The sequence below is a fragment of the Zonotrichia leucophrys genome, chromosome 2 (assembly GCF_028769735.1).
Source record: "Zonotrichia leucophrys gambelii isolate GWCS_2022_RI chromosome 2, RI_Zleu_2.0, whole genome shotgun sequence".
NCBI lineage: Eukaryota > Metazoa > Chordata > Aves > Passeriformes > Passerellidae > Zonotrichia > Zonotrichia leucophrys.
The window spans coordinates 146,540,237-146,567,536 of NC_088171.1; the positions used below are offsets into that span (position 1 = coordinate 146,540,237).

At 35.9% G+C, this 27,300-nt stretch overlaps 1 protein-coding gene across 2 annotated transcripts in view; it reads left to right on the top strand.

Annotated features, from left to right (window-relative positions):
* KHDRBS3 (KH RNA binding domain containing, signal transduction associated 3) overlaps window positions 1–26,863 on the top strand; it is a 90,177-nt gene extending 63,314 nt beyond the window's left edge. The window contains exons 7-11 of one of the 2 annotated variants that reach the window (XR_010439252.1): window positions 4,451–4,533; window positions 19,781–19,839; window positions 23,132–23,281; window positions 24,661–24,717; window positions 26,739–26,863. Coding sequence is in view for 1 of the 2 variants with exons in the window: in XM_064706719.1 (XP_064562789.1) it covers window positions 4,451–4,533; window positions 19,781–19,839; window positions 23,132–23,223 (234 nt within the window). In the remaining variant the exon portion in view is untranslated. Of the gene's footprint in view, window positions 1–4,450; window positions 4,534–19,780; window positions 19,840–23,131; window positions 23,743–24,660; window positions 24,718–26,738 lie in introns of those variants that run through there. The other variant, XM_064706719.1, reaches the window with a different exon arrangement.
* Window positions 26,864–27,300: the final 437 nt, after the last annotated feature.

A 27,300-nucleotide genomic window follows, 5' to 3' on the forward strand; every position in this document is an offset into this window, starting at 1 on the left:
CTGCCAACAGATTCCAATTTAAAACCAGCGTTTCCTATTCTCCACTTGCAAGGGTTTGTTCAGAGTACTATTTTAATTAAACAGCACTGATGAGCAAGGCTTAGCATGATTTATAATGTTTTGTGGAGTGCAGGGGTTGTGGCAAAGATTGCTTTTATCATTTTTTGACCCATGATAGTAACTTAATATATTCAAATGGTGTATATTTACACATTGCCTTTGATTCTATTAATGAATAATGTCTGTTCTTTACACGGAGCAATTACAGCTACCAGTGCTGCTCTTTGGATTTATTGCACCTGTGGGCCCCATCACTGAGACCACTGCAGGCAGAAGCTCTCTTTAAGTGGAAACACTTATAGGCTGGCTTAATAAAGGACTTTATTATTAAGCTCGGAGATTTTAAAGAGTAACTCCATATTCTTTTCAGATGATCTTTGTTGTAACTCCAGCTTTTTTGTTACTTTGGGGGAAGATTCTTAAGTCTGAAGTCGAGGCAGTTGCTCTTGATACCTTCCTGGTGGATACTTCAAATGTTGGGTGATAAATACCTGCAGTTTAAAAGGACTTCAGTATTTTCAGCTCTTTTTTCCCCTCATTTCTGTTCAGCATACTTGCCGCCTTTTGATCAGACTAATCTGATAAGAGTTAAGTTTTCTGGGTTATCCTGAAAAGCAGAATAATGAATAACAATGGAAAGGCTTCTGTTCATGGCATAAAGACATGATCTGGTGTGGGCTTTTGGGTTTTGAAGTGGGAGATGGAATATGGGTTCACCAGTAAACTTTCTGATATCTGAGTACATTTAGGAAAAGCTATTCATAGACAGATGTAGTGTGAATAGAGAGGGAAGTCCATTGTGTTACATTTCATAGATTGAAGGAATACAGACACTGGCATCCATGTGAAGAATAATGGCTTTAAATATGAAAGTGAATGCTTTTATAAGTACCTGAAAGATACCCAAAAATCAGCAGGAAAAATGTAATGAGAAGGTTCTTATGAAAGTATAATTCTTTTGTTATTACATAGAAAGAAATCTGTATAGCAATGCTTGAGCTTAGTAGAATGTACTTAGTACAAAGGTGTACTTCAGTTCAGGCTTTCTGTGTGTGTAAGTTCAGTTCTGTCCATTTTTATTATATATGTGTAAAAAATTATAATTATTTTCATTTACGTTAGCATGGTATTCTATAGCACTGAAATATGCCAGATGGCCAGGGATATTTCACCTAAATACTAAATAAAGTTAAAGAAAACATTCACTGGAGCCACTAGAGGTCTGATTCAGAAAGAAAATACTCAAGTAGCAAGAATTTAATTAAAAATTTAAAAAATTCTGTCTCGGTTGACCTTGTTTGTAACCTCCTGAAAGAGAAAGTTGTCAAATACTGCATGACTAAGAGCAAATAGTGTCAGACCTAGTTCAGGGAAAGCTCTGAAACATATTTCAGCTGCTCCTGCCTAATTGCTACTTCAAAGGAATTGTGCAGAGCAAACACATATTTTGGAATTTCAATGTCTTATTTCTTAACAGAAAATGCTATTGAGAGCAAACCCATTTTATTTTTGGATCATCTTGCACATATTTATCTTGTTTTTAGTGTAAACTTTGAGGTTTATAACTGTAAATATTGGGGAAAAATTGTTTCCTGTGAGGGTGGTGAGGCTCTGACACAGACTGCCCAGAGAAGCTGTGGCTGCCCCATCCCTGTAAGTGTTCAAGGCCAGGTTGGATGGGGCTCTCAGCAACCTGGTCTAGTCTGGACACATGGAAGGTGTCCCCGTCCATGACAGGGGATGGGACAAAATGATCATTAATGTCCCTTCCAGTCCAAACCATTCAGTTAGTGATGGTTTAGAATGGAAATAGAATCACAATTCCATAGTGATTCTATGAAATACATCAATAAAAGATAATAGATCTATTTAAATAGATTACTATAATCTCAAAAGCCCAGCTTGACAATTTTAATTCTGACAGGAGTCCCGCATATAAAACACAAACCAGATATCTTTTCATACAAAGCTTCTAAGAACCACCATGAACAACATCATAATGCAGGGCTTAATTTCAGCAGTTGTCAGGTTCTTAACACATGGAGTGGTGAACAGTGATGAATGCTGGGCAAAAATTCTCTGGAAGACAAGTGCTAATTAAAGAAGTAGCTCAGTCTGATACAGAATGGACCTCACCCAAATTTTCCTTTTGTTCTGCTGAACGTCTTATGAAGAATTTTCTCTTTTTGAATTTATTTTGTTCCTCTGTTTTCAAGAAGTCATAGAAACGCCATAACTTCAAAGCAGTCTCTTACCATCTTTCTTTCATGGTCCATTTTTTCAGTCAAATAGTTAACATAAATCTGAATGAGAGGACTGATTGCTCAAGAGGTCTCTAATGATTCCTTAGGGTCAAAGCTTTCCTAAAACATTAAAAGGTTAATTTCAGTCCTCCACTTTTATTTGTTGACATTGCTGGATGTGCCCAGTTTGAACTTTGGAAGGGATGTGGAAGGGATTCGTAAGTTTTAAGGATGGCTAGTTAACATTTGGGAGAGTCTATGAGAGGAGACCAAATGTCATGTAAATGTTCTGGAACAGAGCAAAGAAATTGGCTCAGGCAGCTTCTGCTGTTGGTCAGGGTCTGTATTGTTAACAGATGTCTGTGTATTGCATCAATAAACAATAAAATGCCTGTTTGGAATAACTGCCAGCAGCCAGTGGGGTTGGGGTTTAGTCTGTGGCTTATCAAGAAAAGCCTTATCTGATGGGCAAGAAAATCCTAAGAGTCTGTTTTAATTTTTAGTTTCAGGGCAGTGAATTACTGAAAGACAAAATGCATTTCCTTTTTTGAGTGACTATTTATTCATGGATCCCCATGCAACTGACAGTTGAAAGAATCCTAGTTTCTTCTTCCAAACCACTAAATAAACTCACTCAACTGTGCTGGCAAATGTTCATAGACACCCTTCTCCTAATCACTGCTGGGAAACAATCATGTGCACTGATCTAGCAGTGCTGAAGCCCTATTGATAGGCAGGTTGCTTGTTTTCTATAGAAGCAATTTTAAATGACTGGAAAACTTGCTAAAAACTCATAAGAAATTAGGTTTCCTGTCAGTTGTTTTGAGGATGTCACTGCCTTCTGCTGTAGCAAGCTGTCAGATTCCCATCATTGGAAATGTGTTGTACCAGAGTTAGACAATCCATCATTTGTCGTTCCTACCTAAATTGATTGAGACTGATTGTTGGTTTTGTTCTCTGGCACTGCTGAAAGATCCTTAAACATTCCATTTGTTAAAATGTTGGTTCTTTCATGAGGCTTTATCCTTTAATTGCCAGGGCTGGATACAACACTTATTCAGAAAACACCATTAATATATATATATATATATATATGTATGTAGGTATATATATGTATATGTATGTGTATATATATATACACATATACAAAAAATATGTGTATACATATATATGTATACATGTGTGTGTATATATGTATATGAAGAATGATCCCCCAGTCTTCAAAGTGTCTTCTCATTAGTTCATTCTTATCTGGCAACATACTCCTAAATATCCACTGAGGTTTTTGGCATATTTAGACAGGATTTAGATATTAGGATATCCTATGAATTAATACAGTAGATGTGCCATTTCTGCTTTTCCTGTGTTTAACTCACTTAGGTGTATTAATTGGACAAAACAGTAAATTGATGACAGTTCTTCAGATTTGTATAGCTCATTCTTTGTGAAAACACACTGTCACTTGTTTTTATCTTAAATTTCTGTATGGCTGAGGTTAGTAATTTCTTCAAATTGGTGTTCAAATACAGCACTGTGTTGAGAAGAGTGTTACATTGTGTACTTAAATAGTGTGACTAATGTGGAGAGAAGTAAGAAATCCTTACTTTTAGTTTCTTGTTCAGTGCTAAACTCCCACAAGCTGAAGTGTTTTCAGATGGCATTCAGAGTAGTAAAATTATCATTCTTGCTAGTCTTATCTCTAGGGAAGTCCTTTCCTATCCAAAATTACATAGAATTGAATTTATTGTCCAGAAATAAGTCAGCTACCTAAGTCGGTTGTAAAATATTTGTTCAGATGTTTTGACTCCTGAGATGCTTCCCGGTGCTTTCTTGAAGATCAGTAGCTCACCCAAACTCAAGAACATGGAGACATGAAATGCTTGTACTATCATCTGCACAAACCAGTGTTAACTAAAAAACAAATCTTCCCAAAGCACATTGCCAATAGCTTAAAATACCTTCAAAGAAAGTATGATCTAAGATGTATAGGTAGGAGGAATCTCAGTATTCAGATTTTTCCATTTCATGTTGTTCATATGTTATACATACATTTCAGGAGAGTGTTGTCTTTGACATATAGAACTGGGTCACTGCTGTGTTTCTGGAGTGTGCTTGAAGTTAATATTGCATCTTTTGTGTCATTTCAGGAGTATGATGATGGCTATGGAGCTGCTTATGATGAACAAAGCTATGATTCCTATGATAACAGCTATAGCACTCAAGCACAAAGGTGAGCCTCCAAATCAACTGTAACTGCATGTGAAAAATTTTGTGGTTGGCCAGTTAATTTTACCTAGAGTTTTTCAGTTTCATCATAAACAGCAAAAACTTTGAGAGGATTTCAGAAATAACCCACAAGTTACTTGTCTTTAATATTACGTAAGTACAGAAGTTAAATTTGTGGGAGGCTGAAAAGAAACAGAAGTGAGAACTTGTACCAGTTTTAGTGATGCCAAATCCTAAACCAAAGTTTTCAAAAGTTCAGAAAATTCAGGGAAATTTAGTTCAGATTTGTTGTGCGAGGGAGGAATGAATAAGGGAGGGGAGAGGAGAAAAAACATAACTTTATAGAAGGTATTAACTTTTCTGAAACACAACTGATTAAATTTTCTTATGACTTTTACAAAGTTATATTCAAGTATTTTACCTGTATTTGACTGTAAAAAGATGCACCTGTCAGTTTGCTTTACTCCTCTGGAACTCCTTGTGACAAATTTGAATCTCTTGCCATTTGTTTTCCTTCTCCCACTTCATTGTCAGCAGTATTTTTAAGCACTTTTGATTTTTTTTTTAATTTTGCTTTCTTAAAGGAGTCATTATTTTGCAATTCCATGAATAACAATATGACCCAACGATGGGGAACATGCTGTGAAGTAAAACTACTTCTTTTATGTAGTTTGAACTTTATGGCAAAAATCTCATTACAAATATAGCAGCTTGGATGATCATCTCCACTTCTGGAAACAGAACTTCTGTCCACCTTTTCTGAGCTGTAATTTATTTTCATTCCTTTTCTCTCAGACCAAGCATTCATAATTTGCTCAGTAGTAGATGTGTTTTAATGTCTTTGACAATGGCCTGAAATTCTATGCAAAGTTATGACTTGCCTCTGAGGCAGGGTTACTGAGATTCCTGTTGATAAATCCCTTGTAGTGAATTAAACTGAAAAATGTATTTGATGCAGAGTTTTTTTACCTTCTGCTAAATATGTAAGATTTACAATGCAGCTTTATCTGAAATAGTACAGAATTGTTCATAGCAAAGTTGAGAACAAAGCTGTTTACACCTGGCATCTGCTCTGCTGTAGTGTTGTCACACCCAATTTCAGTTTTGTTGTGTAAATGAATATTTTTCTGTGCTCAACAGCTTAGTCAATGTGAAAAAGCATAGTGGAAAGTTCAAGTGTCATTATTGTTGAAAACTAAAATGGTGAAAGTACCTTTGTGTCTGATACTTGGCTCCTACAGACACTAAGCTTGATAAAAATATGACTTAAGAAATCTGCAGTGTAGAAACTTCAAAATATGAGACTCTGTAGAGTGTTACATTTTGAGAACAGTTGCTGTTAATGGATTTTTTTTTTCCCAAAAAGACAGTTGCCAAAGTAGTCCTCAATTTTTATGTTGGCAATTCTGTTCTGCCTTCTTGCTTGTGCTGTAGGTAAATGGGTTTATTGCACACAAACATTTGGACTTCATTGCAAAGCCATTTGCCTGATTCAAAATTAAACATTACTTGGGTTTGATTTTTTTTCCCCACATTAAGAAGGTTTTCACTGAGATTTTCTTCCTTTGAACTAAAATTAGGAAAAAAGCAAATCTCCCCAGGAATGAAATTGCTCCTGTAAACGATTAATAGATAAGAGTATGTATAATATTCTTAGATACACTTGCACGTGCTTGGCTGTCTAGAAGGAGATATTTCATGAAATGGTTACTTTACTTTGTATTTTGCCTGTAGTTTCACAAAATATATATTGTTAGATTATAACAAATTTGTTACCTTCTTAATGATTATTTGACATTTATCCCCTAATTTTATTTAGTGCTCTGTGGAAAAAGAAAACAAGAAATTTTTCACTTGCACTTTTCTCACAGGATATCCACACTCATTTTCTGGCATATTTTCTGGCTTGGCAGAAAGATTTTTAGGATAGTATTGGCAGGCAAAATATAATAACTATAAACAGCTATCTGAGCCACCTAGACCAGCATTCCTATCTTTAATCTGAATATCAAGTTGTAGCCCATATTGCAAAATACCATTTTGTAATCAAAATGATATACTTATCACATTTAAGAGCATTGCAATGCCCTTACCATGAAGGAAATTAGGCAAAGTGCATAGTTTTCACAGTTTAGCCTTTTTTATTCTTGATTTTTCGCCCTCATAAAAAATGGAAAGAAACTGCATTTGCACATGGAGAGCAGTGATGTGTTTAAAATGCATAATTTGGTGACCAGCATGGGGAAATAACTTACCCTTTCCTTTTCTAAGTTGAAAATAGTAATCTTGAAGTAATTGTATTTCTAGTATGTCTTCTGATACTGATTCCTCTAGAAATAGTGTGATATTAGTGACACTGTGTATTAATGAGGAAATCTGAGAAATAGGTAGTAAACTGAAAATTAGTTCTCTCATTAAATTACTTGCAGTGGTTTTTAGTACATGACTAAGTTTGAGTGCAGGAACAGGGCTTAATGCTCACAAGTGTACAGTGATGATATTTGATATGGCAGTAACAGCTAAAATTTTCATTTTTGTTTTAAATATTTGGCTTATTTAGTGATTCTTCTGTTAAAGATAGAAACTTGCAATAGAATCTGAAATATCTTTAGGAATTTTGGAGATCTCTAAGAGGTTGCTCAACAGCAAATCTTTTGCTCTAGGTGCACAGGAGTGCATTCTCCCTATTCGGTCTTCAGCACCACACAATGTGACTCTCCTTTGTTGCTCTTTTAATGTGGACATTTCAAGTGTATTTCCCATAAATGGCCAAATCTGAGCTGGATTAGGATGAGTGACATGTTTAGATATGAAGAATAGGAAACTGTGTATTTCTGTGTGCATTAAGGTAGTTGAGACTTTGTTCTGTTAATAAAGTAGTCTATGTACTACTTTCTTGCTGACTCCAAATCATGAGTGATTAGAAGTTTAACAGTATTTTATTTGACATTGTGGGAATCCTTCCTTGTGCCTGGCAAGCTGAAGTTTGAGTTAAAACCTGCCACAGCACTAACAAGAGAGAGAAACATGAGGATTTTGAGTTATCTATCTTAATGCCCTGTAATCCTATAAAAAAATGTTGTTTTTCTTTAGAACATTTTATTATCCACTGTTGCTTGTTCATGGAACAAAGCCCCAAATAGTGCTTCAGGATGTCCTTTAATAGAATTATTTTTTATGGTGGAAAAGACTTAAAACATCCCTTGAAGCTGTACTGTGCTTTACTAGATATCTAATTGATTTTTATAAGATTAAATTACATGTATAGTTTTTTGCAGAGGGATTGTTAGATAATTTTATCACTATAAACTGAGATGTTTAATAAACTGGATTGTTTAGTCTTGTTATAAAAACCTGAAACGATCTAAATTTTTTTTTTAAAAAAATTACACTTTCTGAAAATCAGAGTAGCAAATTCTTCATGGAATGATAGAATAATTTGGGTTGGAGAGGACCTCAAAGATCTTTTAGTTCCAACCCTCTGCCATGGGCAGGAATAACATCCAGTAGACCAGAGTGCTCCAAGCTCCATCCAACCTGGTCTTGAACACTTCTAGGGGTGGAGCATTCCCAAATTCTCCAGACAGTCTCTGCCAGTGCCTCACCCACCCTCACAGTAAAGAATTTCATTCTAGTATCTAATCTAGATCTCTCCTCTTTTAATTTAAAGCCATATCCTCTTCTCCTATCACTTCATGCCCCAATATGCAGTGAGTCTTTAGGGTTACATGATGTGCAGTCAAGAGCATGCTATGTAATCAGGAATTCCTTCATAAAATTTATCCTTTATACATATTTATTAATTTCATATGTGCAGTTGTGTGCCAAAAGCCTTGTCAGGATCTTAGGGTAAAATATGAATTAGAGTTGTGAAAGCCAAACTTGTGACTCCTGGTGCTGATATTTGCCTATGTCAGACTCATGTAGACTTGTCACTAGCATGTATGCATGCTTACACAACTTATCTCACTCTTAAAGGACTTCCCAAGCCTGTCTAGAACTGTAATTATATACTTGGATTTATTGCAGAAAGTTGGGGGTGCTTTAATGGCCTGGTGTTAATGCTAGACCAATTTTATTATGAAATTTCAGCTTATAGTATTGTGGAGAGATCAAGAGGATTTAGTTGAATCTTCATTTAAAACTGTAGTTTAGACATTTTCAGCATGAAAAAAACCTAGTTATTTTAAATCTCTGAAATAGGCTTCAAATTGAGCCAAAGTGCTTTTGGTCCCTCGGTGACTCCGTACACGATCTGCACAAGTGTTTGCCAGGACAATAAGGAAATGCGAGGCAAAGGGAAATGGATGCTAATAAATCAATTGTCTCTGTCAGCTCCCTGTTTAATGTTCTCTAGAATACATAAGATTTATCACTGAGGAATTGTAGAATAATGGTGGTGTATGGAAACAAAGTCCACCAGGGAGATGTACTACATCATTTGGATTTAGCGCTGCCATCTGCTTAATGGCATTGAGATGACTACAGTGGTACTTATGATCAACCATTCATAGCAGTGACAGATGCTGCAGAGAGTTAGCATGCCAGGCAGTGAGGTTTGGTGCTGAAATCCAGATTATGTGGCAAGGTTGCTGAGAAAGGGGGGCTGAGTTTCTTACCTCTCCAGTAGCATTAGAGGGTTTACTGTGTAATTTTAGGTTTACTATTGAGAGATGATGGCTAATACAGTTACTGTAGTGCAAAAAAGAATGTGTACAAACCCCATCTGTCTGCTTCATGCACTCAGAAGTTTCAAAGAACTTCTGTAGTGTTGTCTGCTAGCATTTAAAATGGGATAGTTTTCCTAGGAAAAAAGGAAAAGGTTTTTCTAGATTTATTTTCAGCCTACAACAGAGATCAGAAGCCTAAACTATAAGAGGAACACTCTGTGTACCTGTGTGCCAGTGTCTGGTGAGGGACAAGAATGAGTTATTTATGTAGCAATGTCATTTTGTGTTTAATTATATTTCATAATTTTAAAAGTATTTTAGATCTTCATTCGAGGTGATCTCACCTTAACTTTATTGCAGAATTTAATCTATGCACACACATAAAAATGGGAAAATTCGGACTTGGAGAAATTGCTGGATTTGTTTACCGTTTTCTGCATTTTTCTGTGGTTTCCCCATTTACCTAATACTGCTATAGATTTCTCTTGACAGCAACCATTTTGCCATTGACTTAAACAGTGTTTCTCAACTGCTCTTTGTGCATATCTAGCAATAATTACTATCACTTCCAATCATTCCAAAATGTGATAAATTCAAATCCCTGCAAGTTGCCTGTGAGCCTGGAGCCAGACAGTTAACCTAATCTGAGATGAGGGAACTGGCAAACTCTTTTTAGTATACCTAAGTTTATTCAGTGCCACTAAATCATTCTGTGGTTATTGCTGATGTGTTGGGAAGTAAGAATTACGTACTACAGCTTTGTTGGATCATTTACTTAAATGCCTTTATGGTAAGCCCTAGGCATGATAAAGTGTGTCATAAGGTGTTACAAATTATATAATTGTTCAGGTTGGAAAAGACCTCCAAGATCAAATAAAATTGTCAACCCAGCCCCACCATGTTCACCACCAAACCATGTCCCAGGTACCACACTCACACTTTTCAGATTTCCACTGTTTCTTGGGCAGCATGTTTCAGTGATGCTTGACCACCCTTTCAGTGAAGGAATTCTTCCCAATATCCAGTGTTTCTTATATGGCAGAAGACCTTTCCACTTCAGGGAGTTGTAGGGAGTGATAAAGATTCCCCCGAGCCTCCTTTATCATCCATTACCTTATTTACCGTTTATTTCAAAAGTGACTGATTCAAGACAGAAAGTTTCTCTGTAATAGGGAAGACTTTGCACAAAAACCGTGTGGTGTGAGAGGTTTGAAGAATTTTGTGTTTGGGTTGGATGAAAAGGACTTAGAAAAACACCTTGAAATCCAGTAGTGGCCATTGTTCAACTGATGCTTGAAGAATACAACTAAATTAGTTTGTTAAAATCCTTCAAATCTCTAAGCACTGCTTTTTATATTATTCCAGAGGCACTTTAGTTACAAGAGAAGCTGATTCCTGGTATGTAGCTCTTAGAAATACCCTCCTGATTTCCCACTAGGAGCTCAAATTTTCAGACGTTTTTTGAAACTATGCTTAGTAGTCATACAAAAGATGATGGAATTCCTGTTTAATAGGAGGATTTTCATGAAGAGCTGAGCATATGGATTTGAAATTGGCTTATGGAGATGTTGCTATTGGTATTTGAAAGTTAATTGCTGACAGTTTGTTCGTGATGCTCAGTGTTTTAAATTTACATTGTTGAGTTTGTCAGCAATCATGCATTTCCAGGATGTATAAATATGCATTATATGCAAATGAGTGTCTGTTACTGTAGTTTTCCAAGATGTAATTCTCTCCATTTTAATGCTTGTAGCTGTTTGTATTTCATGCTTTGACTTATAAATCAAATCAGGCTGCAGGAGTTTGATTTCTGGGGATTGTGCAAAGGGTTGGCATTCTGTGTTGCTGTTGTTTATGAACACCTGGTATGTACCAGAGTGTACTGCTGGTTATAATTCTGTAAAATAAAGCCTTAAAGCATTAGCATAAATAAGCTAATGTAGCTTTTGAATGAAAATCTTGGCATGTAGTTTCCTGCTTAATTTTTGCTCCTGCATTATTGAAAGAGATTATTTACTGCAGTTTTTCAGATCTAATTTTTCAGGTTTAGATAGATGTTTTCCTTTCCTTCACATGTTAAGATGTGACACAGTAAACTATTCAGAAGTGCCTTAGTAGCATAGATAGTTTTAATTATGAATCTAGTGTATTTTAATTTTTCTTAAATTGATTTACAGAAATCAGGTCTGAAATGTCAGTAAAAAGGAATATGACTAAGATGATTCATCTGTAGTGATGGGGGAAACAAGCATATCTCATGCTGCACTCATAAAACTGGAAAAGGTTTTTTGAATCCTCATGGTGATATTGGTAGATGGCTTCACTGTTTAATAAATGCTAGGATTGCTCTTCATTTGTACTAATTATAAAAAATAAAATTCATTTGTTTTTTTCCTGATTTTGTCATTAAATTTAAATGTGTCTGTGCCTCCTTATTTAGGAAACAAATAAAAATGCATTTGGAAATAAATTTAGAAAACTGCTAGAAAAACTAATATGCAGATTTTAAAGCAGTAAAAAACCCAGTAACATCAAATTACAAGTATTGAGGAATCAATAAAAGTCATTATTTAATAAAACTGTATTAATTTTGCATGATTGGTTTAATTTTACTTTGGTGATTTTACAGCATCTTAAACTTGCTGGTTGAATTCCGCAATGCAATTAAATAGGATTAGTAGTTGGTAGGATTTTGAATTTTTTTCCTTGACTGATTACAGAAGTGAAAACATGAGGAAGGGAAAGGTCAAAGTGGATCTTCCAAATCAAAAATAGGAAAATAAAATCATTTACAGGGAATAGTTTGTAACCTGAAGTGCTGCGTTTTACCCGTTAGTGTAACTAGTGGAACCAGTCATAGAAAAAAAAAAATCTTAATTAAAGAAAGGCTTCAAATTAACTGCAGTTTGTTTTAAAAATAAGGTTCTTTAAGCTTGGAAGATGGAGGTAACAAAGACAAAGGCAGAATACCCAGTTGCCAGGCATCAGCAGGATGCTGTAGAAATGTGCTGGATATATGAGCTTTGGAGACAGAACGCGGATAATCAATCTTACAAATTAAAGTTATTCATTTAGAAAGGACTTCTCAAACATCTCACATTCTAATTAACTTCCCAGCAGTTTGATTAAGAGATACAAACATGAGGAAAGGAGACTACATATTCTCTCCAGACTAGAGAAAGGACATCTTAAATTTACATTTGCAGGCTAGAGAATGACATATAGATACATAGATATAGATATATATATATATAGGGAAGACTTTCTTTTTTTTCCCTGATGTGGAGTGGAGAAGGAGCTTCCCTGCCCTGGAAACTCACACTTGGAAGCCAGTGCCTATTAGCTGAATGAGAATTCAGGCTGCATCAGCTCAGAACATATTTTTGTCACAGACGTGTTTTTGTAGATGAAAATTTGACACTGTTTTACTGTTGACAGTCAACACACTTTGGCTGCTTACTAGCAGAAATTGAAAGTTGCATTTTTCTCTCTGAGTACCCTGTTGTATTCAGTTTGCTTTTCAAGGGAAGAAAAATCTTCCTTCTTTCTGTTGGTAAGGAAATACCTACTTAATTGGGCAACTAAAATTTGGAGATGGTTACAGGAAAGCTTTATAATGGTCTTAATTGTTTGTCCTTGTATTTTATTTCACTGGAAGTACTGAGGGCTATGAATTGTGCTTTTAAGCATGATTTTGATATAGTTCAGGTATAGATGATGAAAAGTAATGTATTACTAAACTTCATAACCACATTTATCTCGGTGTAATTGTATCATGAGTGCTGTATGTAAGGCACCTGAAACATGAGTATGGATAGAAGTAGTGAGGCCAGGAAATGAGTCCTTGCACTTAAATGGATTGAATTGTCCTTGGGAGGAGGAGTTCTGCCTTGCTATACTTGGAGAGGCAAGGTTCGGACCCTGCTGGTGCAAAGGACATTGGGGAAGTACTGGAAAGATCATGAACATGATAAAGCTTATGATTATGCAGGCCTGAAAACAATTAAACCTAAACTTTCTTTTACCAAATGTATTCCTTGATGGCTCTTTCATTATTTTTGAATTATATAAAACCATGATGGAATGATACCTTTTCTCTCAAATGTTCTTCGATTTCAACTTGTAAGGCCCCAAATTTTTAGAAAGGTGTTGAAAGTTGTGCTGTTCTTCAGTAAATTAAAAGCATAAGAAGGTAAGATGTGTATCTTCTGGAGCAGTATTTGTGCTGATGGAATGGTGACAAACCACCTGTGCCCTTTTTGAGGGCAGTGTTGTCTTGTACTCCTGTCTGTGACAAGTGACATCATTTTGGATCTCTGACAACATATGCAGAACTTGGGGAATAACCAAGAATTACCTGGAATAATACCCCAGATCTTTCCAGTATTGCAGTGAATAGTCTAAGGAATTTTTGGCTGATATCTCTCAGTTCTTCACTGGGCTGCTTGCACTGCCCAGAGTAATTTGTCTTTCTGGAAAGAGAGGGAAGAAAATATCTTTTTCTGATGTTAATGTTGTGTCATGTCTTTTTCTGCATTTAGCAGCTGCAATATGATTGGTACACCCCCGGATAGTTAAAAACATCAAGATAGTTAAAAACATCAAGTTTAGCTTCCTATGGTAGCAGTTCACACCCTGCTTTGCAAAGCAGACAGATGAGGTGCAGGGTGTCTGGGGCTTGGGTCTAATTCAACAGCCAAACCAAAATGCTGAATTTATGCAACCTGAGTTTTTAGTTTTTCTGCTGATATGTTCTTATTTAATGTAGTGAATTTTTGACATTAATTTGTTTAACATTTCTCATGTTCAGGTATGTTTTGTTGCTTTGTTCTATTCATAGTTTCAAGGTAAAACTGTAGCTCCTGCTGCTGCTGTTCCTGAGAAACCTGATTTGTACCATGTGCTTCAGTCACCTCTTTTAATTGCCATTTTCCTTTCCTCTCTTGAAAGATGGCATGAGAATGCAGCATGGAAAGACTAATTGAGTTGAGACAGCAATTAGTGGACATTTCACATGGTAAAACTGCCCTAGGCAACTGTGTAGAGTTCTGCTAGAAATGCCTAATAAATCTGTGCCTGGTAGGTAGCACCAGAATGCAGATGCCTCTGAGGACATTTCACAATTCAGAGGTGAAAGTTCTCATTTCTGCTATAAAAAGTAATTCCTAAATAGTGATTGCTAAGGGGATCATTGAGAGAGCACTCTGGTCACCTTTTAGGATTACAGGTAACAGATCTGCTGTTTGTATGATCCATTTGAGAGTAGAATAGGCTATAATTCAAGGAAGATTGTGTCATTTTTCTGTATTTTATAAAGCATTCATGTAGGGGTCTGAGTTGTTTTCTGGGATCATTATCTGTTTGACTGATATAAACTGACCTGCAGAGATAAAAATATGTACTAAAGAAATCTCTGCTAAGTAGCAGCAGAACTGAAGATTAACTTAAAATTTATCTACAAGATGCAAGAAAAGATGTGGGTCTCCTCTTGATGCTCTGGATTTCTGCTGTCCTGCTGTAAGCTGGGTTCCAGAATAAGGTGCTCTAGTGATCCACAGAAGCACTGAGAACAGCTCCCCGATGTGCAAGACATTACAGAGTTGTGAGAAGCTTCACTGCAGTGATTGTTGTCATGGATGCTCTTCCTGTTTGCTGTTGACAGATGCTTTTTTGCTATCAGAAGTAGCTGGGCATGAAGATCTGACAGGAATGATGAAAAGAAGCTTTACCTTATGGAAGAGTTCTCTTCAGATGTGATCATAGCAGTCAGGCTCTATCATATAAGATCTGTTGCTAGAGAGATCCTCATTTGCTTTTTCTGTTTTGTTGTTCTGTGCAACTCTGGGTGGAAGCACAAAGGATGGTGCTTGATGGAGCTTCCCTTGGAACAAAAGGAAACCTTGGTGTTTGCAAGGGTTTTATTGTCACTTTCTGAAACTGCCCTGGTTTCTGCCTAAAGGGATCAAAATTACTTTTGATACTCATATGAAAAAGCCAAAATTTTGGTCAGTTTTTCCCTAATAAGCATTTCTGGAAGCTGAACTGTTGGCCAAGGCTGTTTTTCATCAGATACCAAAGAAAGTTTGAGATCACTTGGTGCTCAAACCGGGCTTGTCAGTGCTTAAGTCTGGGATTTTCCAGTAAACTAGGAGCTTTTAGTCAGAGACCTTTTAATCTTCCCTCAGCAAGCAGGCTCCCTGCCACACTGCTTGTGTTTCAAACACAGAAGTGTCACAATGCCCATTCTAAAAGATTCCTGTATCAAATGTAAAGAGCTGTGGCAATCACATGAATTAAGTGCAATATTTTTTTACTACCTTTTTGCATTTTTGGAAGTACACTTGGACTGTGTGATTGATGTGCCTGTTTTAGGCTTGTCCCAAAAATAGCCTGGTGACCTCTTCTGATATGGAATCTGATATGGAATCACAGAATCATTAAGGTTGGAAAAGACCTCCCAAGACGAGTCCAATTTTTGACCAAACACCATCATGTCAACTAAACCACAGCACTCAGTGCCACATCCAGACATTTCTTGAACACTTCCAGGGATGGTGGCTCCACCACCTCCCTCAGCAGTTCATTCCAATGCCTGACCACCCTTTCAATGACGAAATTCTAACTGATGTCCAATCTGAGTCTCCCTGGTACATCTTGAGGCCATTTCCTCTCATCCTGTCTCTAGTTGCCTGGGAGAAGAGACTGACTCTCCCCCAGGAAACAATTTCTTTTCAGGAGCAATAAGGTGTCCCCTGAGCTTCCTTTTCTCCAGGCTAATGGCTAAACTCACCCATCTTCCTCAGCTGCCCCTCACAGGACTGAATTTTCAGACCCTTCCCAGCTCTGCTGTCCTTCTCTGGACACACTCTGGTGTCTCAATGTCTGTCCTGTACTGTGGGACCCATGAGAGGTGGGTTGAAACTACTGCAGATATCTGTCCTAGGAGAATATTCCAATGTCCCTAGGCAGAATAACCTAGTAGTTAATAAAGTATAAAAGGTAAAGTTCCTTGAGACTTCACCATCGTGTCGAGAGCAGTTGTTCTTATTTGGTTTTTGTAAACATTTGGTGTATTATGGCTCATCAAGATATTTTCAGAAACAAATCAGCTTAGTAGAAAAGCCTGAGAAATTGAGGTCATTTTTCATAGGGCCTTTGAAGGCTTATGTTGAATACCTCTAAATTAAAGTATTTTAAGATACTTCTCACAGTGATTCTAGAGAAATGGCAGGAAGCTTCCCAGTCCTCTTTACTAAATAAAGCCATGGAGAAGCACTTCTGTTTCATCAGCGCTGCTGTGCTAGGATCTGAGCTTGCTCCTTTCTATCTGAAGCTTTTTCTCTTAACACAGAAAACAGGCTCTTCCCCTGGCCTTACTTACACTCTTTAAGCCTCATTTCACACTTCCTCTGAACATTGTAGGATTACTGCCCAGCCCTCAGCAATTAGAAACAACATACTTAAATTTATTGTTGTTTTCTAATCCTTCCATAGCATTAAGTGATTTCAGGTTTTTATGCTGACATAGAAAATCAAAGCAATTTTTCTTTGCTATCTCTGTCTTCTCTCTTGTCAGCCTAAAGCCATTGTGCTGGAATAGGAATACAAAAGAAGCTAAAAAGAGGGGATATAAGCAAAAGGTCTGTGTGTACAAAAGATCTGAATCACAGCTGATACTTCAGTGTTGTTTGCACTTGTACCATTTACTTGATGATTAGGAAGATGCTTGACAACTGAGCTGGATATAGCATGTAATCCAATTTTTTATCTAAAAAAATAGTTGCATAGGAAATGAGGAAAAATAAAGTGGTTTCATGAGGACAATTCACATATGGAAACAAAAGAACTCCAAGCAGAGTCCATGTCTAGTTGTGTTGAGTTCAAAAGGGAATAATCCATGTCATGTTTTCTCCTTTTTTTTTTGTGAAGAGAGGGAGTCACATGGGATAAAGAAGAAAATTACTGAGTTTGTGGACTTTTTTTTTTTTTTTTCATTTCTATGAGACAAAATGAAAGGAAGAGGAGCAACCTGACCTGCCTGGTAGTGGAAGGTGTCCCTGCCAATGGAATTAGGTGATGTTTGTGGTCCCTTCCAACCCAAGCCTTTCTGTGATTCTGTGAAAAGGCCTTTCCTTGCAGAATAAGCCCATTAAGGGAAATAAAAAGCTTAATATTCTTCAGTCAGAGAATCTGCTGTCAGAGAATATATATAAAAGAGTCTAAATGTAAAGGATGATTTTAAAGCAAAATGTGTATCATATCTTCTGTCCACAGGAAGAATTATTTAATGTAGCTACTGAAGTCTTTGCAGCAGAAATGACCTTAACAATTTCAGTTATCTCAGTTAATGAGTTAAAACGTACAATTTAGAAGTTTAATATTGCTTTAGGGTGCTTTGAATAAGCTTGCTTTTTGCAGGCAGTTCCTTTGAAACAAAATACAATTCTATAAGCTGTGAGTGCATACACAGTACTAGAATTTTCTGTAATTCTAAAAAAACTCAAAAAAAATCGTTATCATCAGCCTTGGTTGTGAACATCATAGAATATTTATTCAGACTCTTTAACAATTTTTTTTTTTCTTTCCCCACCCAGACCTCCTTACAACCATCTGTATGTACTCTTTTCTTTGGGTCTTGAGGCTTTCTTATGTGAAGTTTTGGGCTTGTTTATCACAGAGCTGACTGGAGAATGTTGGCATTATTCATAGAACATGAATGAAGTAGAGCAGGGAGTACTGAATTGCACTGGACAAGTTTCCTTCCCATTGTACCTTGTACTTTTCAAACAGATTATTAATTTTGAAGGGTTTGTCTGTTAATAAAGATGAATTGTATATATACTTTCAGTATAAGTGAAAGGTTCCTTCCTTTCTGATGTTTATTTGTTTTGCGGTTTGTGTGCTGTGAAGTGAGTCATTTTTTTTTGTTTAATAGATGTATTAGATCTATGAAATGAGACTCCACACAGTCATTCTGACAAGATTGACAGATACAGGGATGGAGCTCAGCTGCTTTAGACTTCTAAACTATATCACAATCTTAAAATAAATAAGTTCAGTGTGGAAGGATAGTGAATGTCAGTTTTCAGTTCATTGTCAGAATAAAGACTTTTATTACAGGCTGCTGCAGGGAAAAATTACTTCTTATTCAAACTTTACCCTTATTCTGGGGTCCTCCTCACCTGAGAAACCATAGAGAAAAGGGTTTGTAGGGATAATTCTTTGTGCGTCTTCAAAGTGCAGTTGGTTAAGTTTCTGTTTAGAAAGAATTATACCAGCAATAAAAAGTACTCATCCAGACTTTTTAGATATTCATATGCACACACCAAAACTGTATTTTTTTTTCCTGGCCTGGTTATTTTGAGGATTTTAAAATGTTTAGTTTAAGGAAAAAAAAAGAAACTAAAAATAAACACAATCAAACTCAAGCACAACAGTCTTTTGTCAGTTCAGAAGTAATTGTGATGTGTTGTTTGTTTTATATAAATGCTTTACCTGCTAATTAGTGTTAAGGCTATAAATTTTATTTTCACTCTGGTGTTTATTTTGTTAGCAATCAATCTAATGTTAGGAACATTTTGTCAATATTAGTAATTACTTGCTAGTGATCATATATTAGTGATTTCCTTCTCACTCAGGAGGTGATTCTATGAAAAGGTCTTTCCTTGCAGAATAAATCCATTAAGAGAAATAAAAAGTTTTAAGAGTCTACTGATCTGGTAGCATCATCTCATAGAGTATTTTCCAAATATTGTCAGCCCTGAGTCTGGCTGTGGTTAGAAAGAAAAGGAAAAGAACTATTTAGGCACTTGTTTTTCACATCCTACAAACTGTGTTAAAAACTACACGTGGGTAGACTTGGATGAAATACAAGAACATAATGGAGTGATATGCAATAAGGGCTGTTCTTCAGTTTCCATTCAGGGGTCTTAATACAAGTATAAAAACCATTATGAAAGGGAGGACTGTTTTAGGCCATGATTATGGTATTCATCCACACTTTTGAGTCCTAACAGCTACCGATTTCATCTTTGAACATAGTTTCTATTGTCATTTCTTCCTGTTAAAATGATAGCCTTTATATTTGTGTTCTGCTGTCTTGTTTTGAAGAGACTGGAACTTGTACACACACAGCAGTTTTATAACCTTCCAATCACCAAATATTTGCCCTTTATTGCATTCTTATCAGATATATATCTTTGAAGATATAAAAGCAAAATGCTAGTAAGTGATGACAAAGAATGTATAGATGAATGACTGGTTCAGTACCTACATCTTCATTTTTTTCATTATTATTTGTAAGATCCTTAACTTTCCCCACTATAATTTTAAATGGAAAATTCCCACATCCAAATTTACAATGTGGATGAGTAACCAAGTGATGAAAAAAAATTCTGAATGAAATTAAATATAGTTTCTAATCAATAAACAAGCAGCACCTCAGTTGTCACTGCCACGTGGGTACTTAGTTGTCTTAGGGCATGTGCTATATCCTTCAAGCTCTCTTTTCAGAGGTAGAATGTGTAATTATTTCTTCTATGTTTTCTTCCCTGCTCTCTCCATGTCCCTCTTGCCCTGCAGTGGAGCAGATTACTACGACTATGGCCACGGACTGAGTGAAGACACCTACGACTCCTATGGTGAGTGGCTTTACAGCTCAATTACTGCAGCAACAGACTCTTGGAAAAAAAAATCATAATGAAAGGATAATTTCTGTGAGGCAATGCTTAGTCCTGCAGCAGGCAATGGCTGCTCAGGGATTCCTGAGATGTCACAGAGCTCTGCGTGTGCTTATTGAGAAAAATGCCCTCTGTGGTCTGTTAGCTAACGCAGTCATGGGAAACTAAAACTGAAGATGTAGAGAAAATAAAACTTAAATCATGATGCATGCTGCCTTTTCATGTCTCATTCAGTAAGATTCAAGGAAAAAAATGGGGGTGGAGGACCTTTTTCCAGGAGCTTTTGGCTGCTAAAGCAAATGCTTGTCGTGAGGCACAGCTTGCATTGAGACTTGGTACAAGGTATGAATCTGCTGAAGCTCCCAGCTGAATTAGGGCCTAATGGAGTGTGGTTTAGCCTTGTATGGTCCTTTTGTTTTAATTCATTTTCATGCATCAGTCCTGGGAAATCAAGCAGGGAGTCATTATGTAAAGGTTAGGGAAGTATTTTAGGTAGCTAGTAGACATGAGGGCAGGGGGTTACTCTGTATAGAGACAAAACAATGCTTAATGAAGCAAAAAACATACCCCAGTTTTAAAGATTTTTTTCTTTTTTTTCTTTTTTTTTAATATACAAGTGTGATAGTGACAGGTTTAATTAAAGAAATTGTTGCAGGTTAGAAGCATAAAACATTTTTAAAGGCACCTTTGATTAAGAGATAAATGTTAAGTCTCTGGCTAAAGATCAGAGCAATACAATCTAGGTCTCTCAAATCTCAAACATTTGATGGTTGTTAGTAACCTGTGTAAAAGATGTGATTCTGAGTAATGAAAGCTTCAGTGACTTCAGAGCTCTACTTCAAATCTTCTGAGGTCTATTTCTTTAACTCCATGTGGAAGTGCTTCCTCCTTGAAACTAAAATGACCTTAACTAAGTTGTGATAAATGCACCTAATGCAGTAGTTTGCCCAATATAACTGCTTAAACTAATTCTTTTGCTTAAGGAGAAAGTTCATCAATAGAGGAAGTCACTTGAAATTCCTCTGTCCCCCAGCACTTTCAGTTGGTGTTGATAGATATATAGCTTAAATCCTAATCTCAGCATTAAAATAAAATGTTTGTCACTATAAACCTGATATTTCTAAGACTATTTCAGTAATGCAAAATTGATAGGGGAAGAATGTGTGAAACTGCTTAATGTAGATAGACTGATGGGGAGAGATATTGATTGCAATATTTAAGGCTGAAAATATGGATTTTACATTTCTTTTGCATTTAAAATTGGTTTTCTATTTATCAAAGTACAGCCACTCAGAATATTAAGTGATGTATTTATTCAAGTTGAAAGAAAAACTATAAATACCTTGAAGAATGATTATAGGTTGCAGCCACTGTAGTTTTTGCACATATAAATAGTTACACACTTTATTTCTTAAGTATATCCCTTAAAAGCAGAGTTAGATATTAATAACTATCTTCACTATATGTAAAGAACATTGGATGCCTCAAAATAAGTAACACTGCCTAGTGAGCAGGTAGTTGTCTAGTGCTGGCTGGGAGGAAATTCAGATTACCAGGTGGAATCTCAGCTTTTCCTTTGAGAAAGTGAGGTGACAATCCAGAGGATGTAGGAGAATATCAGTGGTTTTAGGATTTGGAGCCCTGAACAACACCAAAATGAAAACTGAGAAACAGTAAGATGACTCTTTACCCTGCAGATTTGATCAAGAAAGAGCAAGTATTCCTCTTAAACTGTAACCAAGACTTGTAATTTAATCAGTTCTGGCAGCAGTGTTTAAAAGCTAGGATATTTTTAATTCCTACCTCTCAGTCAGCTGCCAGTACTATTATGCTCAGGGTCTTTTTCTTTTTTAATGTAAATCTTGCTTTCTGTGTGATGAAGCACAAGAGGTTGTTACCAGATGCCCCTAGAACTCACCTGAGGTGAAAGTTTAATTCTTTCAGCCTTACACCAAATTTGAACTTGTTCATTTTACCTCCTAGGCAAATGTCCTGACCACCTGGGTATGATTTATGGCCTGGACTCTGCAGGCAGCCACCTACCACCTACATTATTAACTAGCAGTTAGGATGAGGCTTCTGCGAAAGGATTGTGAAACTGAACCCTTGACATATGGGATCCTTGTCATCTAATTTTAGATATATCATGCAAGAGCAAGTGACCTCAGCCTTCAGATTGCAGGGGTTCTTTGATTTCTTTTTTTTTTTTCTTTTCTTTTTTTTTTTTTTAACACCAAGTGATGTCTTTGTTTATTCTGCCATACATTTGGATTCTGCCTTTAGTTTCTGGATTGCATTGGGTTCACTGGAGCACCTGTCTGTTTGGGGCAGGGCAGTTCAGCAAAAATAAATAGGGAAACACATACACTGTCTTAATGTGTGTTTTCTTTCGGGGATTTTCTTTAGTGCTGGTTTTTCATTTTTGTTGCGGATGTGACATAGTACTCTGATTTGTTTACATCATTAAAGTGTAGCTAAGTACTGTTTCCTTATACTCTAATTCTATGTTTTCTCTTTTGCAACTGCCTGGCATAGTAGGTCTGACTCTCATTTAAGATAATAATTTTTGCTACTTTTTAAAAATATTTATTACCATTAAAAGGTGGTAAGATTATGAATCATTAAATACAGCACAAGCTTTATTTTACAGACTTATTTTATAGGCAAAATTCAAGCAACCAGTGTTACTTGTCCTTTTAATTATTTTTTTTTTAATCTGCCTTCCTATTTCTTGCATTTCAGAGGAGGTGTGTGTTTACCTCCAGAGAAATGGAATATTGGCCCAAGAATGTTAAAAGCCACAGGTGTTTGTAGTGATACTTGGGGCTTGGTTTGCATGTTTGAATTAGGCCTAAATTGGCACTGATGCAGAGAAACTTATTTCTGAGAGCAGCTTGTTTCCTTATACATAATTCATACCTTGCATTCATTTCATCCCGTTGCAATTATTGGTATGTCTGCTACAGGAGCTGACATTTCTGTGCATTTGCAACAAGCAGGTCCAGCTGAATTTCCGCAGCTGTAGATATTTTAGCCATTATCCTCTCATGTTCCCTGCTCCTGTGTGCTGAGAAATCACTGTGGGATAGCTCAGATAGATGTGCTGTACCCAGATTTCTTGTTTCAAGTGTTAGACTTGTACACCTTGGTTCCTGTCAACAGAATGTGGCTGTTTGATTCACAGATAAGAAAAATTACATTCAGCATCTGAGAATGTTGGAAGGGCTCTGACCATATTTTCTTTTCCTTGTAGGGCAAGAAGAATGGACCAACTCACGACACAAGACACCTTCTGCAAGGACAACAAAAGGAGTCTACAGAGACCAGCCATATGCCAGATACTGATTGTACTGTCTGATGTTGTGAAATATCCAATCTCCACCAGTCCTGTATACTGTTCAAAGTAATTTTTTCTATGAACAATCCCTTTTTATTAACTCAAAGTGCATAAAATTCTGAATGGATGGACTGAACTTTAAACATTTTGTTGAAAGAACAACCTGGACAGAAAGATATGTAAAACAAGGAACTTTGTTATTTCCAAACTGTGTTTGAAAAAATAGGTGATCAAAAAAAAACCTTTGATTAACTAGTGTTAAACAAAAAATAGGTTTACTAAATACGTTAGTCCATTCTTTTTAACATAAGTGTAACCTTTTATTTTAAAGGTTTTCAACAATTTAGTTTTTAGCTTTTATTTTCAGCCATTTGCTAGATTTTCTCTTTGCAAACATGCGTAAAAAGGGAAGCAAACTACAAATGCGAATAATGTGGTATTTTGTAACTCAAGTCTTGAAATGTTCTGTAGTGTTAAGCAAAGTTTTACCCTTGCTTGATACTAAATAAACTTTTGAAAGAAAATCAGTGTGTGTGAGATTAATTTTATGCTTTATCTTATAATAAAACTTCATAAATAGTAGTAAACAGGGAGAAGTGTTTAACAGTGATCAGCATAAAAGGCTCATATTAAACATTGTGCAACTTCTTTTAAAACAAAATGGTTTAAACCTAAATGTATCTCTCTATATACTCACAGTAGATATAAATGCTGTTTAAAATATCCAAATGGTATGGATCTGCTTGAGTGCCACATTAAATCAAAATACTTTTGTTTAAAAATGGTTTAAAATAGCTAATGAATTTTCTGGAAAAAGATGTGACTAGTTTTCACCTTGTTGAGCATTTTTTCACTAGTGCAACTTTGGAATTTTTATGAGAATTTTGGTACCTTAATGACCACCTCGCTCCGTGCTGGAAGCAATAAACACAAAGCTTTTAAAGACTTTCTGACTTGACTAATTGAGGTCGCTTTCGTCAGAGGCAGAGGATGTGTAACCCTTAAAACGGTCTTCATTTGCAAAGGTAAATAAATCAAATAAGATTTTAATCTCACTTAAGTTATCTTAATATAACCAATAAAAACAGGGAGGCTACAACTTAGAAAGTTTCATTTTAGAATGTAGGAAAGACTTGTGAGGACACCTAAATTCTCATTTTAAAACGTTTAGTTTGTATTAGTCATCTAAAAAGTCTTAGCTTAGCTAGTTAAATTTGGACAAACTATTCCCTATTAAACAACTGTAAAACCTCATAACCAATAGTTTGTAATATATTCTTTTTCCATAAATTCTAGTAACTTAAACATTGCAAATGTTATCTAAAGCCTTTTTTTAAAGCATTGTTTCTATTAATTACAGTTTGATTTACATTGTTTTCTTTTGCTTTTATTTGAAATTCTTTGAAATTTAGTAAAAACATCTTTTTTTGTTTCTCTCTTGTCAGGAAACTCACCTCCTTGGACAGCCAAGAGAACAAAAACCCTAATCTTCTGATGCTTTGGTAGGTATCTTTGCTCATCTCCAAAATTATTAGATAGAAAATGGAACTTTTCATCAGGTCCTTAACTCTGCACAAAGCTTTAAGTTACGTGTCACTGTCTGAGTTCAAGCCTGGTAGGAAAAGTAATAGTTTTAAACTTGAATTATCAGGACCTTAAGGTGTCACAGAGTGTGGACACTCCCCTGGCAGTTGATTGAGGGGTGTGCGCAGCTTTGGCAGCATCTCAGACAATTAAGTCTTTGAGTGGACAGGGGAAGCTGAAGAAACCAAATGTAATTTGATGCTTGTCATTTTCAAATAGGAATTTAAAACTCTAATCTGGTCAGCAAACATGTCTAAAATCTGAAAAATACATTTTGTAAACTGATTTTCAAAGCAGGCATTTCTGCACAAATAGCAGACTCATGTCTGGCATTAATTGAAGGAGAACAAATCCATTAAGAAACATTAGCTGAAGAATAGCTGGCTCTACTGTTTCTGGTCAATTCAGTATATAAAATAAGAAATAATTAAACTGTGTTTATGCTCAGATGGTGTATATTTTAAATAAAACAGATTTTTTTCTACTTGGACTGGTAATTCTTCTGCTAACCTCATGATCTCAGTGTTTTTATTTGACAAGGCTCAGATAAATAGAGCTTTATACTGTGAAATATTGCATAAGTTGCACTGCCTCTGTGTACTGCAGTAAATTTAAGAGGCTGCTGTCACAGGCTAAAGGAACCTTTTGTACATACAAAATGGCTTTAGAACTGTTTTGAGTGTTTTAAGGGCTTAAATCAAAGGACTCCAAGAGTAGCAGAGCTTGAAGAAGATTTCTTCCCTTTGGGGCTCAGAGGGGAAAGATTTAATACCAGCTGCTAGAATTCCTATGGCAAAACTGAATATATAAATATCTTTTAAAAATATTTATAAAAATTGGCACAATCTCTCCTTCTGTTCACATCTTAAATCACATAATATGATGAATTACACAGGAAGTGTTCATCTGCAAAGATCATGTATTATTTTAAATAAACAGAATGAAACTTCAGGGGTTGAAACTAAAATGCCTAGTAGCAAGGGTGGCTAGTAGATAAATAAGTGAGTCAGAAGTGGATTCAGTGTTCTGTATTGTTTATCCAACTCTCTTTTATTTAATGCAATATTTTCTTATTGCCTCCAGTATGGAGGATGAATGTGTGATCAGCATGTGTGATTTCTTCCTCTTCTCTGCTACTCTGCCCTGAAGTCCTAGAGAACCTTAAATTATTTTAGGTTTCCTTCAGGGTAGAAAAAAGTGTCTCCCTGAAAATAGATGCCCTAAGTGCACCATTGAATGATTACTATGTGAATGAAGTCTTCCTTCTTCCAATGCTCTATATCTTATTTCTCCTAAGAGAATGGGTTTCCATGCCTCTTCAAAAAGGAAAAAAAAAAAAAAAAAAGGTATCAATTCTTATGTCCTGTGTGTGCACAATAAACTACATCAGTTCAAGCAAATGGTATTGGATAGTCTTCAAAACTACATTTTTGCAGTGCAAAGATTATCTTGGCATTTCCTCAAATAACATGCACTGACATTGTTCTGCTATTGCATTTCTCTTGTGGTTATTTTTTTTTCTGTGGAGTAATCTCTTAAATTAAATCAATTTGATTTTGAGCAGAAGGGAAAATAATCTGAAAGGTCTCTACATGAAAGAAAACCAATGTAGAAGGCAGCCTTTTTTCCATTGTGACAAAGGTGTGTTTTCATTCTAGTAGAGTTTTGCACTCTGACACTGGTCTGTTACTGTATGTTACTGGTCAAAAAAGTTGTGTTAATGGTCATAATATCAATAATTTGCCTTTACTGAATCTTCTTATAAAATTTCCACTGAATTTCAGTGATAGCAGTTTCTGCAATGCTTGCCTAGATCCCCATACATTTATTATATGCAGAATGGTCTGATTCCCCTAGTTGCACTTTGTCAGGCTTCAGAGAATATGTGATCTCTAGTCTCAAGATATATACAAATAAAATGTATTTTGCTCTTTTTCAGGAACTTCTGCCGTGTTAATTATGGACTGCTTAGAGCACTGTACCCATATGCTCAGACACTGACAAGACAGAGTATGAAAATCCTGCTCAGCATTTCTTGTATGAAAGCCTTAAAGTGTAGAAAAGCATACACTTTTTAAAAATAATTGTATATTGAAACTCTTAACTGTATAGTGATGCAACAATGTTTCATTTGGAGCTCAATAAAGAATTTCCATCTAAGTTCCTGTTACAAAGCAATAATGCCACCTCCTTTTCTTTAGTGACTCTTTTTAGCCTTATGCAGCAAGTGTGAGAGAGTGTGTGAAGTCTCATGACTAGAACTTAAATGCTTCTGGAAATAGCTTGTCTCATGTAGGAACAACATGGATAACTTAAAATGAAGACTGGTGTTTTCTGCTGAAGCTTTTTTAATAGTTAATTGTAAACAAGTCTACTCCAGACAAGATTCTTGGGTAGAAATAATGCTCCAACTTCCATTTCCTTCAAAAACTTGTATAAAAAGGTGTTTAATCCCTGTAAATTATACTATGCTGCTTATTCTCTTTCACTTGGTGTTTGAT